The sequence below is a fragment of the Sus scrofa genome, chromosome 2, assembly GCF_000003025.6.
Source record: "Sus scrofa isolate TJ Tabasco breed Duroc chromosome 2, Sscrofa11.1, whole genome shotgun sequence".
Classification (NCBI taxonomy): domain Eukaryota; kingdom Metazoa; phylum Chordata; class Mammalia; order Artiodactyla; family Suidae; genus Sus; species Sus scrofa.
In genome coordinates this window covers 46866337-46881114 of record NC_010444.4, presented here as the reverse complement: position 1 = coordinate 46881114, position 14778 = coordinate 46866337, and the positions used below count along the sequence as shown (strand labels likewise).

At 48.4% G+C, this 14778-nt stretch overlaps 1 protein-coding gene across 1 annotated transcript in view; it reads left to right on the top strand.

Annotated features, from left to right (window-relative positions):
• The window catches only part of PARVA (parvin alpha), a 189022-nt gene that overhangs the window by 146988 nt on the left and 27256 nt on the right, over positions 1-14778 (top strand). Inside the window, 6 exon segments of the mRNA XM_021083311.1 lie at positions 3478-3536; positions 6546-6565; positions 7892-7953; positions 8638-8706; positions 13757-13858; positions 14601-14673. Coding sequence (XP_020938970.1) covers positions 3478-3536; positions 6546-6565; positions 7892-7953; positions 8638-8706; positions 13757-13858; positions 14601-14673 — 385 coding nt within the window.

Sequence of the window (14778 nt, the reverse complement as noted above, 5' to 3'; positions counted from 1 at the left end):
TGAGGGCATGTGTGCATATGCATTTGAGAGAGACCCTGATTGGTCGTGCCTGTACCAAGGGCACTGCCGCTTTTCACCTGCCCAGAGAAGCAAGGCTAGGATCTCAAGTCATCTTTTCCAGATTGTTGGATGGAATTTCCACTCACACATGGCTGTGTAATTTCCACAAGGAAGAGATGCTCTCTCCCAGTGACCATCTCATTTTGCTCCTAACCCCATTAGATACTCAAATTCAATTTTATTTTCCAACTTTATGCCTGTTGAGCAAAAGGTCGTCATTTTGTTGGCTCGTTTCTGTTCTTTTCCAAATAAACACGCTGCAAGGGAGAACATCCCTTAGAAGCAGTTCCTTGGTTATCCAAGGTTATTCAGGGTTCTGCCTGGCAGCTCTGCCTTCCTTTGGTGAGGAAGAGCCTGGAGGGCAGGGAGGCTTTGCCTCAAAGGCCAGGCCAGTTTCCAGGACAAAAGGTCCCTGGGCTGAGCTTTCAGGGATCAGAAATGAATGGGAAGGGAGGAGGGTGCGGGGGTGCTGCTCAGTCTGCCCTCATGAAAAAGTATTTCTTCCAGCGCCTTCTGGGTACTTAACTTTCTTAACATCAAGGGGGAATAATAGGAATATGACACCTTGGCCCTGCCTGCCTAGAGACAGGATTACACATAAGCATCAGAGAGGGCTATCAGAAACCCCTTGTCAATGCAGACGCGTGTGGCTCAGACACTAAGTGCAGCTGACTGAAAGGGACTAATTGGCCTCATTTATTGGGCTCTCGACTGTGTCAAGCATGGTGCTAAGCATTTTATGGATATGTGGCCAGCCTGGAGCATCCTGATACAAGCATCTTCCCAGCAAATCCAGGCCATCTCTATTGTGTTATTCGTACCAATCAATAACGTGTGAATCCATTTCATTATACTTTTAAAAACTATGATTCAGGATTTGCGGGGGGCGGGGGTGTTGAGAGGTGGGAGGAGGGGGTGACAGTGGTCACTGCAAGCCAGTGTCTCATGCTTTATTTCGAGCTCAATTATAGGCCATCAGAAGGCTGCTGTTGATTTAATTTCTCCAGTAGGCAGTTTTGTGAGCATGAGGGGGAAAGGAGGACGCGTTACATAAAATCAATGCATGTCAGGTTTTATGGGGTGTTTGGCTTTATCGAGTTAAACAGGCACAGGAGCAGGACTCAGAGTTGTCTGTAAGACACTGACTGAACTATAGGAAGAGCTCTTTAGGGAACAAATAATGGATGGAAGTGAATCAGAATGCTATATGAGGAGTCATTTAATCCAGATTTCTTTTCCATCCTCTGTAAAAGCATTTAATTCTGCATGTAGTTGAAGATGAGGTCTTATGTCTGTGAATGGCCTCACAAGACAAGGACACAGACTCCATTAGCCTCCTCCCCCCCGCCCCCGTGAAAATTTTACATATGTCAAAGCTGAATTTGGAAGAAAAAAAAAAAATCCTGGTTTATCCTCACTGGATCCCTTTTAAATGATATTTTAATTTTTTTTCTTCCTTTTTAGCTTTGATAGTTCATTCCTCTTAATCTAATCCAGATCCACTCGTGGCCTTTATCCAGGTCTACCTTGCCTTCTGTAAAAGTATTTTACAAGGACACTCGTTTCTGTGGCTATTGGGAATTCTAAGCAGAGATTGTGAAAGTTTGGGCAGGAGAGCCAAGGAGGCAGGTTTCAGCCAAAACCTTCATGCCTGGAAGCTCCTTCCTGACACATCTCAGCCTTTGTAGAAGGTGGATTTGCTCTGACAGCCTCCTGCCATGTCCAGACTCTCTTCCAAGTCAATGGTAACTGTGTAGGGACCTGATAAAATGCATCTCTCTCCTGCCGCCATCAAGTCTTCCTGAAGCCCAACACTCCTTCCAGCTCCCACCCCCACACAATGAGGTTTAAACTCCAAGCCAGCACTCAGCTGACTCCAGGCAGCCACTGTCCCTCCCAATGGCCCCTTGAACACACCTGTGCTCTCCTGCTCTGCCTTTTTGCTCGGGCCATTCCTCCCACTGAACTGATCTCTCCTCTGTGTCCTGCCAACTCCTAAGGGTCCTTTAAGTTCCAGCTCAGGAGCCCCTCTGCTTGGGAGATTTCCCTGACCCTGCTAAAAGTACCTGTTCCTATCCCGCAGTCAGCACTTCCTCTCAGCAAGAAGCCACCACGTAATTGATTATCCATGACCCATTTGAGAGGGACAGGGGGAAACTACTCTGAGCTGGGAGGTGAGTCATAAACCAGGGAAAGCATTCCTGTATACCTGTTCAGATACCCCATTTTACTCTAAGTTCCTCAAGGTCAGAAACTATGTCATGCATTCTGCAGTGTTTGCTCCAAGGCCAGCACAGGAGCTTGTACATGGTAGGCACTGATTCATAAAACCAGAGAAGAAAGAGGATGAATTAATGGGAGGGGGAAGACTGATGATGGATGGATGGATGATGGGTGGATGGATGGATGGATAGATGGATGATGGGTGGGTAGATGGCTGGGTGAGTGGGTGGGTGAATGGATAAATGGATGGGTCGATGGGTGGTTGGGTGGGTGGATGGACATCCAAAGTGCTTGCCCTTTTCTCAATGGGTAAGCTAGTTACCTGAGGACTGTACTACTTAAAAGCTCCCCTTAAAAAAGAAAAAAAAAAATATATATATATATATATATACATGTATATGTATATATATATATAAAACAAATGATTTTTTTAAAGCTTCTCTGGAAGCTCCCGTCATGGCTCAGTGCTTAACAAACCCGACTAGTATCCATGAGGACGTAGGTTCGATCCCTGGCCTTGCTCAGTTAGGTTGAGGATCCAGCATTGCCGTGAGCTGTGGTGTAGGTCCCAGGCAGGGCTCAGATCTGGCCTTGCTGTTGTGCAGATCGGCAGCTACAGCTCCGATTTGACCCCTAGCCTGGGAACTTCCATATGCCACGGGTGCAGCCCTAAAAAGACAAAAGACAAAAAATAATAGTAATAATAATAAAATTTTATAAAGCTTCCGTCAACATTTTTTCTTAAACCCTCCCTCTGATTGATTCTCCAAGTTGGCCTCCATTCCTCTACCCCAGGCCCCCAGTCAAATGCGTTTCTCCGCTTCCCTCTGTGGCCCCAGCTGGAGGGCAGGCACACCCTGGCCTTCATTTCCATTTGGTTTACTGTGGATTTCTCCAGGAGGCAAACAGTTTGCTTCCAGCAGAATGTCTTCCAATAAAGAAAGAAAAGATTCACCATCCAAGAAACAGCCAACTTGTTTGGAATAAACACTAATTGCACTTATATGAATGGTACAGTCCAGTCCCCGGAAATCAGAGGACGAGGTGTCACTTCTAGCCATGTCTCGTCTCTGGGTTCATTTCTTAAATGCCAGTAACTTTCTCAATATCAGAAGTGCTAATCATTTTTTTTGTATTTTTCTAATGCATGTTTTTCTCTCCTCCTCCCAACCTTCTCCCCACCCCCGTTTTCAGAAACGAGAAGGAATCCTCCAGTCTCGGCAAATCCAAGAGGAAATAACTGGTAACACAGAGTATGTCAACACCATTGTTGCCAGCGATTCTGTAATGGAACACAGATGTTTCTCCGAAATTCATCCATTTGCTGATATTTAGTTTTCATTTATTGGGATTGCAAGAGGGATTAGACTGCAGCCAATGATTATAGTTTAGCCTTTTCCGTGCATTCAAAACATGCCTCTCAATGCTTAAGGTACAAACTCGGGTGGGGAAGTGGGGAAAGGGAATTAGCAGTGATGGAAAAATTCTAATTTTGTGGCACTCCAGGAAAAAGTGTGCCCGAAAAAGCCAACCAGCATGAAATCAGCATGCCATGAAAATGGGGTTGAATTTAAATTGCTAACCTTCAAAAGGACATTTTTCTTCCTTTGCTGAAGCTGATTTCTATAGTCCACATGCCATGACCCAGAAAGCCCCTCTCTATGTTAGGGTGGTGGATTGTTTGGGCTTGTTGGGTTTGATTTTTTTTTTTTTCCATTTACATTCAGAAATGGGAATATCAGAACACATAAGAGGTTTGTTATAGGAAAGAGGAGTTTTATTCTTCAGCAGAAAGAGTAGGACAGGGTGTGTGGGTCTGAGATCACTGGGCAGGCCTGAGTCCTGGCTGCATGCAAAGCCGTGCAAAAGTCGTTTGTGTCATGTCCTGCTCCCCCACCTTTCCTTTGTAGTCCCTTAAACAAGAAGAGCAAGGTGGAAAGAGCAGGGACTTCTAAGCCAGCCCGCCCTTAGTTCAAATCCAGGCTCTGCCACTTACTCAAGGGAGAATCTCCTCGCCTATCCGACCTTGCTTTCTTCATCTCTTAAGTGGGAGCATTTTCCTCACCAGAAAGGTTGTGAGAACTCAACCTAATAACCGCTGTGCCCCCCTTTTCCTCTGCCCCCCCCTTTTGTCTTTTTAGGGCCGCACCCGTGGCATATGGAGGTTCCAAGGCTAGGGGTCTAATCGGAGCTGTAGCCACCAGCCTACGCCAGAGCTACAGCAGTGCGGGATCTGAGCCACATCTGTGGCCTACACCACAGCTCAAGGCAATGCCGGATCCTTAACCCACTGAGCGAGGCCGGGGATTGAACCCGCAACCTCATGGTTCCTAGTCGGATTCGTTAACCACTGCGCCACAACGGGAACTCCTTCCCCTGCCCTTCATTGCTGTCTTCCCTGGCTTTTCCCCCTCACAGCTGCCGTACACCTTCCAAGCCTCACTGAGATATTAAGAACTGTGCTCCCTCCCCAGGCATGGCCAACGGAGTCCAAGGTGTCTGGACCACACTGCGATGTGCCTTAGAAAGGGCACAGGGGGTTGAGCATTTCATGCCCGGGGTTGGGCAGAGGTGGGGAAAGGCCCTTCCCAAGATGCCCAGGTTACAGGTTGTGGCAGTGACCCTAACGGGAGGCCTCCACATCACTCTGGGGGCCAGTCTTGGCAGCTGGGGGGGCAGCTGATCCACAAGGCCCCCTGATGCATGGCCTCGATTCTGTAAGGGGTCAGGGGAGAGCTGCCTGGCTCAGGCCTGTGGGGAAAAGGCTTCCTCCTGGTTCTTCCCCACGCCTGCCCTGCCCATCCTGGGCTTGCCCACCTTTGCTGTTTCACCTTCTAGAAAAGAGGAAGACTTGTCTGAAAAGAGTGTGGCCTGTGAGAAACTCCTGAATTGGGGAGCTCAGAGATTCACTTTGTGGAACAATCGCTCTGCTACGTGTTATAATGTCTGTGGGCTCTCCTGGCCATCCTGCTGTGTAGACATAAACAAGGGTACAGACTCCCTAATTAGGGCAGTGTCGTGTAGGTTTTGAAGCTATTGATGTTCATGATAAACACGTGAAGCAATGATTACACTTCCTCAAACCCCACAGCCCAAAGGTGGAGGAGCAAACTGTCCTTCATCTACCCAACTTGAACTCCAAGTTCATCATTCTTCCCGCACAAGTCGTTGCTTAGCGGGTGATAGCTGTACAGTTGGAATAAATCAATGTAATAAGAACCAAAAATGTACTGAGAAAAAATGTACTGAGCATTCAGTGTATACTACGAATTATGCTAAAAATCTTTCTGTGTTAAATGCTCAGAACATTAAGTGATTTCTAGTTATTTAAAGCTCACAACATCTGATTGAGGTGTTTACTGTATTATCCTCATTTTAAAGAGACCTGGAGCCCAGAGAAATTCAGTAGCTTGCCCAAGGTCACACAGCAAGCAGATGGCTCTGTTAGATAACCTAAGTTGTCCATCTCTAATGCTTGTGTTTTTTTGTTTTTTGTTTTTGTTTTTTTTTTTTTGCCATTTCTTGGGCCGCTCCTGCGGCATATGGAGGTTCCCAGGCTAGGGGTTGAATGGGAGCTGTAGCCACCTGCCTACACCAGAGCCACAGCAACATGGGATCTGAGCCATGTCTGCGACCTACACCACAGCTCACGGCAACAAGGAATCCTTAACCCACTGAGCAAGGCCAGGGATTGAACCCGCAACTTCATGGGTCCTAGTCAGATTCTTTAACCACTGCACCACGATGGAACTCCCAGTGCTTGTGTTCTTAATACTTTGCTGCTTCACTGCTATGAGTATGGTTCCAGTTCCTGCCCAATTTGAGAAAACCTATTCTGCAACAATGGCAGGTGCTTGGTAGGTATCACAGGAGGGACAGGACAGAGCCAAACCTGACCTCCCCAAGCCAATGCCTTCAGCAACCTGGCAATGAAATGCCATCTTAGGGTGGTACCCGAGCTCTGCTTCTAAAACATGATTGGGAATCCTGAATCTCTGAGTCCAATTCTTGTTCTCCCATGTAAGCAATAATGTGAGTTTATTTAAGACAAGAAATAGTCCTTTAAGCATCACTTATACCAGGCTTCGTGCAAATACCAGTGTATCTGTATAGCAGAGGGGGAAATAGGTAGTGATATAAAGATGACCAACAGTTGGAGGCTTAGTGCAGAATAAAATGACAAGGAAGGAAACTTTGGGGGATCTACAACCAAGGGTGAGAAGAGGAAGAGTCACACTGTTTTCTTTCTCCTTCCCCCGCAGGGCTCTTTCCGGAAGGCACGGTGAGTTGCATAAGATTGTCCTCTGGTGCTGGTGACTGCCAACAGGGTCTAGTTAATTCTGCAGCAGCTGGGAAGAACAGGCTCTCAGCTTGCTTCCTGCATGTGTGTCTGTACCAGCCTGGGGCCGGTTGGTGGGGAGGGTTGGTGCACAAGTGGGAAGAGGACAAGCCACCACAGCTTCACTCCTCTTACCAGTAACCAGATGTTGACATGACTGGGCTTCTTCTGGATGGGTCCTGGGAATTTGCAGGGCAGTCTTACTCTAAGCCTACTTGGAAGGAAGTGGGGTGTGTACACACTTGAGACTGACCCCTCTCCCCACTCTGTGAAGCCCTACTAGAAGCTGCTGTCCTCATCACACCACGTACCTGTCCCATCCCCCAGAACTTTGGGTCTGTATATAAGTTCTGGGACCATCCAAGATGACAATCACCATATAGACCATCTCAGATTTACTCATCGAGAGCAGGTGCAAGAGTAGGGAAGGCAGGTCCCAGGACCACGAAGCGTTCCAGCCCCGGGTTCCTTCTGGAGACTCTTTGTTCCTGGCCGTGGATCCCTTCACTATTTCACCTCTCAGACTGGAGGACCTGGAGGCTGTAGCAAGAAAAGTCCCTGCAGAGGCAAGGCTTTGCTATCTTCCATGAGCGTGTATTTACTGTGGATAACATTTTGAAATATTCCGATCATGCAAATAACAACTCAGATCAGTAGATACATCAGAGTTTACAGGACCTATACTTTCTTGTCTTTCATCCTCATAAACCCGCCCACAAGAGGTTCATGTTCAGTGGGCATTTTATAGAAAGTGAGGCTGAAGGGGTTGAAGAGACTGGATCACTCAAGAGGCCCCCTCCCCTTCTGTCCTAGGGCTCTTTGACTCCCAGTGCACTTATCCATCCACTTGTCTTGGGCATCTTGGTTTTGAAAATTAGGAGGGTGAAGTGATTTGATATTTAGATGACATTCTACTTCCAAAAAGCCTCAGAAACACTTTAGAACTATGACTAAGTCATGAGATCAAGAAATACAAAGAGTGAAGAGAAATGACCAGTTCCAAGCCAGACTGCCTGCCAGAGTCCCTCAACCCCAAGCCCAAAGAGGTCAATGTTGAGGGTGGATACCCCGCCCCCACAGAGAGAGAGAGAAAAAGGCCCTAAGATAAGAATCAGCTCCTAATCTCTGCCCAAACCATTTCCCAAGTTCCCAGCAGTCTCATACCCAAAGAATTCCCATCTAGAGCTGACTGTGTGACCTGTAAAGGCTTGTGGCCAGGACCTGGGCTAGAACCAGCTCTGGGCTCTACTTCGCTTTCCTCTTTTTCAGAACGAGATGCATTTGACACCTTGTTCGACCACGCACCGGACAAGCTCAACGTGGTGAAAAAGGTGGGAAAGAGGTGGCGGGGGTGGCGGGGGAGGAGTAAGATGTTGCAAAACTTTAGGAAAACCCACGCCTGCAGCTTGCAAGCTTCCCAGAACTGGTGTCATCACCCGATTGCCACAAATACAGGGTTTTCCCGGTTGATGTCTGTTTTACCTGTCTTGTTTCCCTGGATGCCTTATCCATTCCTCTCTTCTTCCAAAGGGAGGACAGCCATTGTCTCCTGGGGATTCTGAGGCTCTGAGCACTCACTTCTTCCACCCACACTGAACCCCTAGTCATCCCTGCTCCTCACACAGACCTGCCTCTGTGTCCCTGGGCACAGGCACCTGCACCTGGGAGGGACTTAAGGAGAAACCCAATGGGGTCATTTCTTCTCTGGCCCTGTTACCCTGGGCCAGGACACTCCACCTGTCATTCTGCCCTCTCGGCACTCCCTGCTCCTTTCACCTGGCTATTTGAGTCACACGGTGCATGGGACCACAAACCCTGGGGGTCCTTCTTCCTTGTGGGCTCAGGGAGCTTTGCAGGAACTGCCTCATTAGCTGCTCAGCCTCACTCAGCTTGGCACAGTGATGCTGGGTCCAGCCCTCTTGGCTGGGCCTTATCCTGTGTCCTCCTGGTGGAGTCACAGGGGCAGCCTTTGGGGCAAGAGCCTCCATCTCACGGCCGGGCTTGTGCTTTTTTAGACACTCATCACCTTCGTGAATAAGCACCTGAATAAACTGAACCTGGAAGTCACAGAACTGGAAACCCAGGTGGGTGACAGCCCCGAGCACAGGGTGGGGGACAAAGCATCACTGTTCCCAGTGCCCCATCCTCACATTGCCAGGAGGGCTTCCCATCCTGATCCTGAAGCTTTTCTGGGACATGGGGTGGGGGTGGGGACACAGATCCTATTCCACTCACAGGGATGAACTGCATGGAATTTCTCTGAATTTTTTCCTGGTTCTTTTTTTTTAAAGTTGCAAGAATAGCATCATGAATCCCCATATACTATTCACCCACATAGACCAATTGTTAACATTTGACCACATTAGGGTTTTTGTTTTTGTTTTTTTCCCTCTCTCTCTACCCCCTAAATACTTCAGCGTAAATCTCTTGAGAACAAACAAGTACATTCTCGTAGAGAATCACGACACAGTAATCAAATTCAGGCTGTTTCAACATCAGTACAAGATGTGTATTTAGGTTGAACCTAAATGTGAAATCGCTGAAATACTGACAGTGTCACAAGGTTCAAAGAAACACAGTTGTCCTCATATTCTCACCTGGTGCATTTGGTGGTAATGTCTCTGTAGTCTCTTTTTAATAGAGAACAAATCCAGGGAGCTCCCCTTGTAGCTCAGTGGTTCATGAAGCCGACTAGTATCCATGAGGACACATGTTTGATCCCTGACCTCGCTCAGTGGGTTAAGGATCCGGCATTGCCTTGAGCTGGGGTGTAGGTTGCAGATGTGGTTCGGATTGTGCATGGCTGTGGCTGTGGTTTAGGCAGCAGGAGTAGCTCTGATTTGACCCCTAGCCTGGGAGCCTCCATATGCCATGGGTGCAGCCCTAAAAAGACAAGAGACAAAATTTTATATATATATATATACATATATATATATATGAACAAATCCGCAGCTTCTCTAACATTGACTTTTTCTTTTTTTAAATTACAGTTGACTTACCATGTTACACTCATTTCTGCTCTACAGCAAAGTACTTAGTTATATGCATAATATGGATTCTTTTTTAAAGTATTCCTTTCCATGATGATGTATCCCAGGAGACTGGCTATAGTTCCTTGTGCTATACAGTAGGACTTCATTGTTTATCCATTCTAAATGTAATACTTTGCATCTACTACCCCCAAACTCCCCATCCATCCCACCCCCTCCCCTCTCCCCCTTGGCAACCACAAAGTCTGTTCTGTCTGTGAGTCTGTTTCTGCTGTAAATAAATTCATTTGTGTCATATTTTAGATTCCACATATATAAGTTATATCATATGATATTTGTCTTTCTCTTTCTGACTTACTTCACTTAGTATTGATGATCTTTAGTTGTATCCATGTTGCTACAAATGGCATTATTTCATTCTTTTTATGTCTGAGTAGTATTCCATTGTACCTATGTACCACATCTTTTTTTTTTTTTTTTTTTTTTTTTGTCTTTTTAGGACCACATCTTTGGCATATGGAGGTTCCCAGGCTAGGGGCCCAATCAGAGCTATAGCCACTGGCCTACGCCAAAGCCACAGCAACACGGGATCCAAGCCGCATCCACAACCTACACCACAGCTCATGGCAACATTAGATCCTTAACCCACTGAGTGAGGCCAGGGATCAAACCCACGTCCTCTTGGATGCTAGTTGGGTCATTAACCACTGAGCCACAATGGGAACTCCTGTAATCCAAACTTCTTTATCCATTCCTCTGTCGATGGACATTTAGGTTGTTTCCATGTCTTGGCTATTATGAATAGTGCTGCAGTGTACATAGGGGTGCATGTATCCCTTTGAATCGTTGTTTTGTTCAGGTATATGCCCAGGAGTGGAATTTCTGGACCATATGGTAGTTCTGTTTTTAGTTTTCTGAGGAACTTCCATACTGTTTTCCATAGTGGTTATACTAACTATATTCCCACCAACAGTGTAGGAAGACTCCCTTTGCTCCACACCCTCTCCAGCATTTATTATTTCCAATGATCGCCAATCTGACACATGTGAGGTAGTACCTCACTGTAGTTTTGATTTGCATTTCTCTAATAATTAGTGATGTTGAGCACCTTCTCATGCAACTACTAGCCATTTGTATGTCTTCTTTGGAGAAATGTCTGTGTAGGTCTTCTGCCCATTTTTCAGTTGGGTTGTTTGGTTTTTTGTGGAGTTATTTGAGCTGTTTGTATATTTTGCAGATTAAGCTTTATCTGTTGCATCGTTTGCAAATATTTTCTCCCATTCCGTAGGTTGTCTTTTCTTTTTTTTTTTTTTTATGGTTTCCTTTGTTGTGCAAAAGCTTGTAAGTTTGATTAGGTAACACTGGTGTTTTTGAAGAGTGCGGGTCATTTAGTTCATAGAATGTCTCTTAGTTTTTCCTCCCTTGTGATTGGAGCCAGGTTGGGCATGTTCAGGAACAATACCACTGAGGCAGTGTCATGTTCTTCTCGGGCACTTTTGCCATTATTCCTGTTCCTGGTAACTTTGATCACTTGGTTTAGTTTGTGTCCATCAGATTTCCCTACTGTAAACCCCCCCCCACTTTATAATGACTAACTAATCTTTAATGGGAGATACTTTGAGACTGTGTAATGTATCCTGTTTCCCAACCTCCTTTCATTCGCAATGAATTTCTATACGTGTGGTTTTCTTTTGAACACATGGGCACCTCCTATTATTTTTAAAGGCAATTCCCAGGTCTGTGACTGAGCTTGACCTGGGTGTGTCAGGACTCTGGAGCCAGCTGTATATACTCTTTGGGAGGTAGAAAACGCACTGCATATACTCTTTGTGGGTAGGGAATGTGCTGAATATACTCTTTGGGGGGTAGAGAATGCACTGCGTGTACTTTTTGTGGGTAGGGAATGCGCTGCATATGCTCTGGGGGAGAGGAACCCGCTGCATATACTCTTTGCGGGGGGTAGGGAATGTGTTTCATATGCTCTTTGCGGGGGAGGGAAGGAACATGCTGCATAGGGAACGCGCTGCATATATTCTTTGGAGGGTAGTGTTCGGAACTCCATATACTCTTTAGGGGGTAGGGTTCGGAGTTCCATATACTGTTTGTGGGGGAGGGAATGCACTGCATATACTCCTTGGGTGGTAGGGTTTGGACCTCCATATACTCTTTGTGGGGGAGAGAACGCACTGCATACGCTCTCTGGGCAGGAGGGGACACATTGTAGACGTGGCGATGCCTGGAGAGGGCTGGAATGGACTCTGAAGCTTCCTCTTCACTTTTCATGGGCTGGGAGTGCTACAAAGTGGGGTCTCTGCTGAGCACGTCTGGTGTCTGTGGGTTTTACCACCAAGTCATTGGAACCAAGTGTCGGGGGTGGGAGTAGTCTTGGTCAGGATCAGAGCCATAACCTTGATTTTTAACTCAAGGTCTTCCCCTGAGCTGACAGATTGGATTCTTTCATTCTCAACCCATTCCTCCCATAGCCAGAACAAGGTGCCATTAAGCAGTTGCATGGGAAGGCTTTGATTGTGATACAGATGCTGGGGTCTGCTTCCCATTGTCCACCTTGGGGTGGCCTGGGATGCATCAAGCTCAGACTCTGCCCATCCGAGTTGAAGGTCAGATGGAAGTGGAGAGGAGGCTGCTCTTAGATCAAGTTCACACTCAGGGCCATAGGCCCGTAACCAAATTTGAGCCACAGGCTTCCTGACCAAGCACCCAGCAGAGCTCAGCCTCTGGGCCCAGTCCAGATTCGGGGTAATTCTGTCTAATTTTTTAAAAGTTTCCTAAGATGATTCCAAGAACTCTGGCCTCTGGTGAACTCTAGCAACTGTTGTTTATGCCCACAAACATTTGATGGCCCTGCCTCCTTGGAAAGGCTCTAGAATGTCAGATATACACCTAACCACTATGTCTCTGCTCAGGTCATCCCCCAGACCCTGAATGCCTATTCCTTTCATATTCTCCTCATCCTACAGACCCCCACTGTCTCCTCAAAGCCTGCTCCACTGCCCAGCGCACACATGCCTGGCCCTCCCTTGAGCAGAAGGCCTACACCCCTCTGCTTGGCTTAGGCGGCTCTTGTCCCTCAGACCAGGTTCCCCACCAGTCTGGCTTCTAAGGTCCTTGAGGACAGGGACCAGGCTCTGAGCCTCTTGCCATGGCCCTTAGCACGCAGTTGTACCTTTCGGCAAAAACCAGTAAGTGACCACTTTGCTGTTTTCTCCGGGTACTACCAGCAGTTGTTAACACTTATTCAATATTGCCTACATGCCAAGCTCTGTTCTATACACTTGACGCATATTTGCTGGCTTAGGCCTCAGGATTCCCCTGTGGATTAGATACTGTACTATTATTGTCCCCATTTCACAGATGAGAAAATGAGGCACAGAGAAGTTCCATAACTTGCTCATGTCATACGGTTAGCAAGCAGTACAGCTGGAAGCCCAGCCCCAGGGCTCGTGTTCCTAGCGCTGCGCGACACTGCCTCTCAAGCGGTCATGAGCCAGGACTGAGAGAAGAGGGTACCTGGGCCACTGTGACCCCAGCGTTCTTGCTCTGTTTATGAAGCAGAAGTCCCCCTTAGCCTCGGGCCAAGGCCTTGGACCTCTCCCATCCTTCCTCCCTCTGCCCTCCATAGCTACCTCCTGCTCATCCCCCACGGCTCCATCCAGGCAGCATCTCCTCCAGCGCCTTCCCTCTTGCCTTCAGTGGGATGAGGGCTCATTGTCAGTCTCACACAGGCCAGCAAGCTTCCTTCCATCAAGAGTAGCGGCTGCATCTCCTCCACATCAGTCTCCCCTGGACTGTGAGCTGCTCCAGGGCAGGGACCACCCTTGACCCACCCCTGGGGTCCCTGTGCCAGATCAGGGCTTGGGACACAGTTGGTGCTCAATTAATGCTGAGCTTGTTGAGAACAGGACTGTGAGGGTTGTGGCTCCTGTGCTGGACCAGCCAGACATGGAGTGGCCCTGCTGCTGCAGAGTGGGCCTTCCTGCCTTGGGCCACTGTTCCCCCCCTGCCCCCCCCCACCAGCAGCAGCCTGCCTGGGGCTCTGGCCTGTGGGGTACAGAGGCTGACAAGCCCCTGGAGGGGCTGGGGGCGCTCAGGGGCCTGGTGCCTTCACCTGGCTTTCTCCCTCCAGTTTGCAGATGGGGTGTACCTGGTGCTGCTCATGGGGCTCCTGGAGGGCTACTTCGTGCCCCTGCACAGCTTCTTCCTGACCCCGGACAGCTTTGAACAGAAGGTAAGGGGACATGATGTTAAGGGAGGCCCCTGGCCCACGTGCCCGACTCAGCTGCCCACGCCCATGCTGGGGCCACGGGGGAAAAAGCAGTGGCTTCCATCTGCCTGGGGTCTTCAGTGGTTGGCGTGGGCCCATTGTGAGGCCCAGCTGAGATGGGAAGCAGCTACCCATGGACCACGGAGCATCCTGCATGGCTCCCCCCCACCCCTGCAGCCTGGCCCAGACCCCCTCACCATACACTCCTGCCAGGAGCACAGCGCAGCCTCATCTCTCCCCAGAGGTGACAGGGATGGTGGCTGCAAGGCTGGTGAGACCAGAGGCCCGTACTCATCCAGGTCTGCTGCCTCTCCTAGGCGGTCTACTGGGCAAACATTTGGTGCCAAGCAGAAACCCTCCTCTGCCTCTTGAACATGTCTTACTATCAGAGCCTTTCAACTGTGCACCCTTATATCCCTGAGTTGACGGTCCTGGCAGGGACATGGGAACACAGTAGGACAGGAAGAAGATTTTTAATTCCTCCGAGAGTGCTTCTCCAGGAGCAGGCTGGGTCTGACTCACACTCCACGTGGCTGGCCCACTTTGGTAGCCTCATTTCTCCTTCAAAAACTGGCCTCATTGTAGCTCAGCCACTGCCCCACTGGCTACAGTGCCGGTTCCTTTACTTCCCAGGGGCAGGTCCCAGGACACCACAAGGGTCCAGAAATGAGTGTGCAGCACCTCCTGCTCTGCATTTCTCTTTCAGGTGCTGAATGTCTCCTTTGCCTTTGAGCTCATGCAAGACGGAGGATTGGAAAAGCCAAAACCACGGCCAGAAGGTACTCTGCTCTTCCCGGAGTTGGTGACAAGGTGGCGAGACCCTCCCGAGCACACAGGTTTCAGGGCACAGGGCGAGGCTCCTGTTTGATACCAGAGAGGAGACT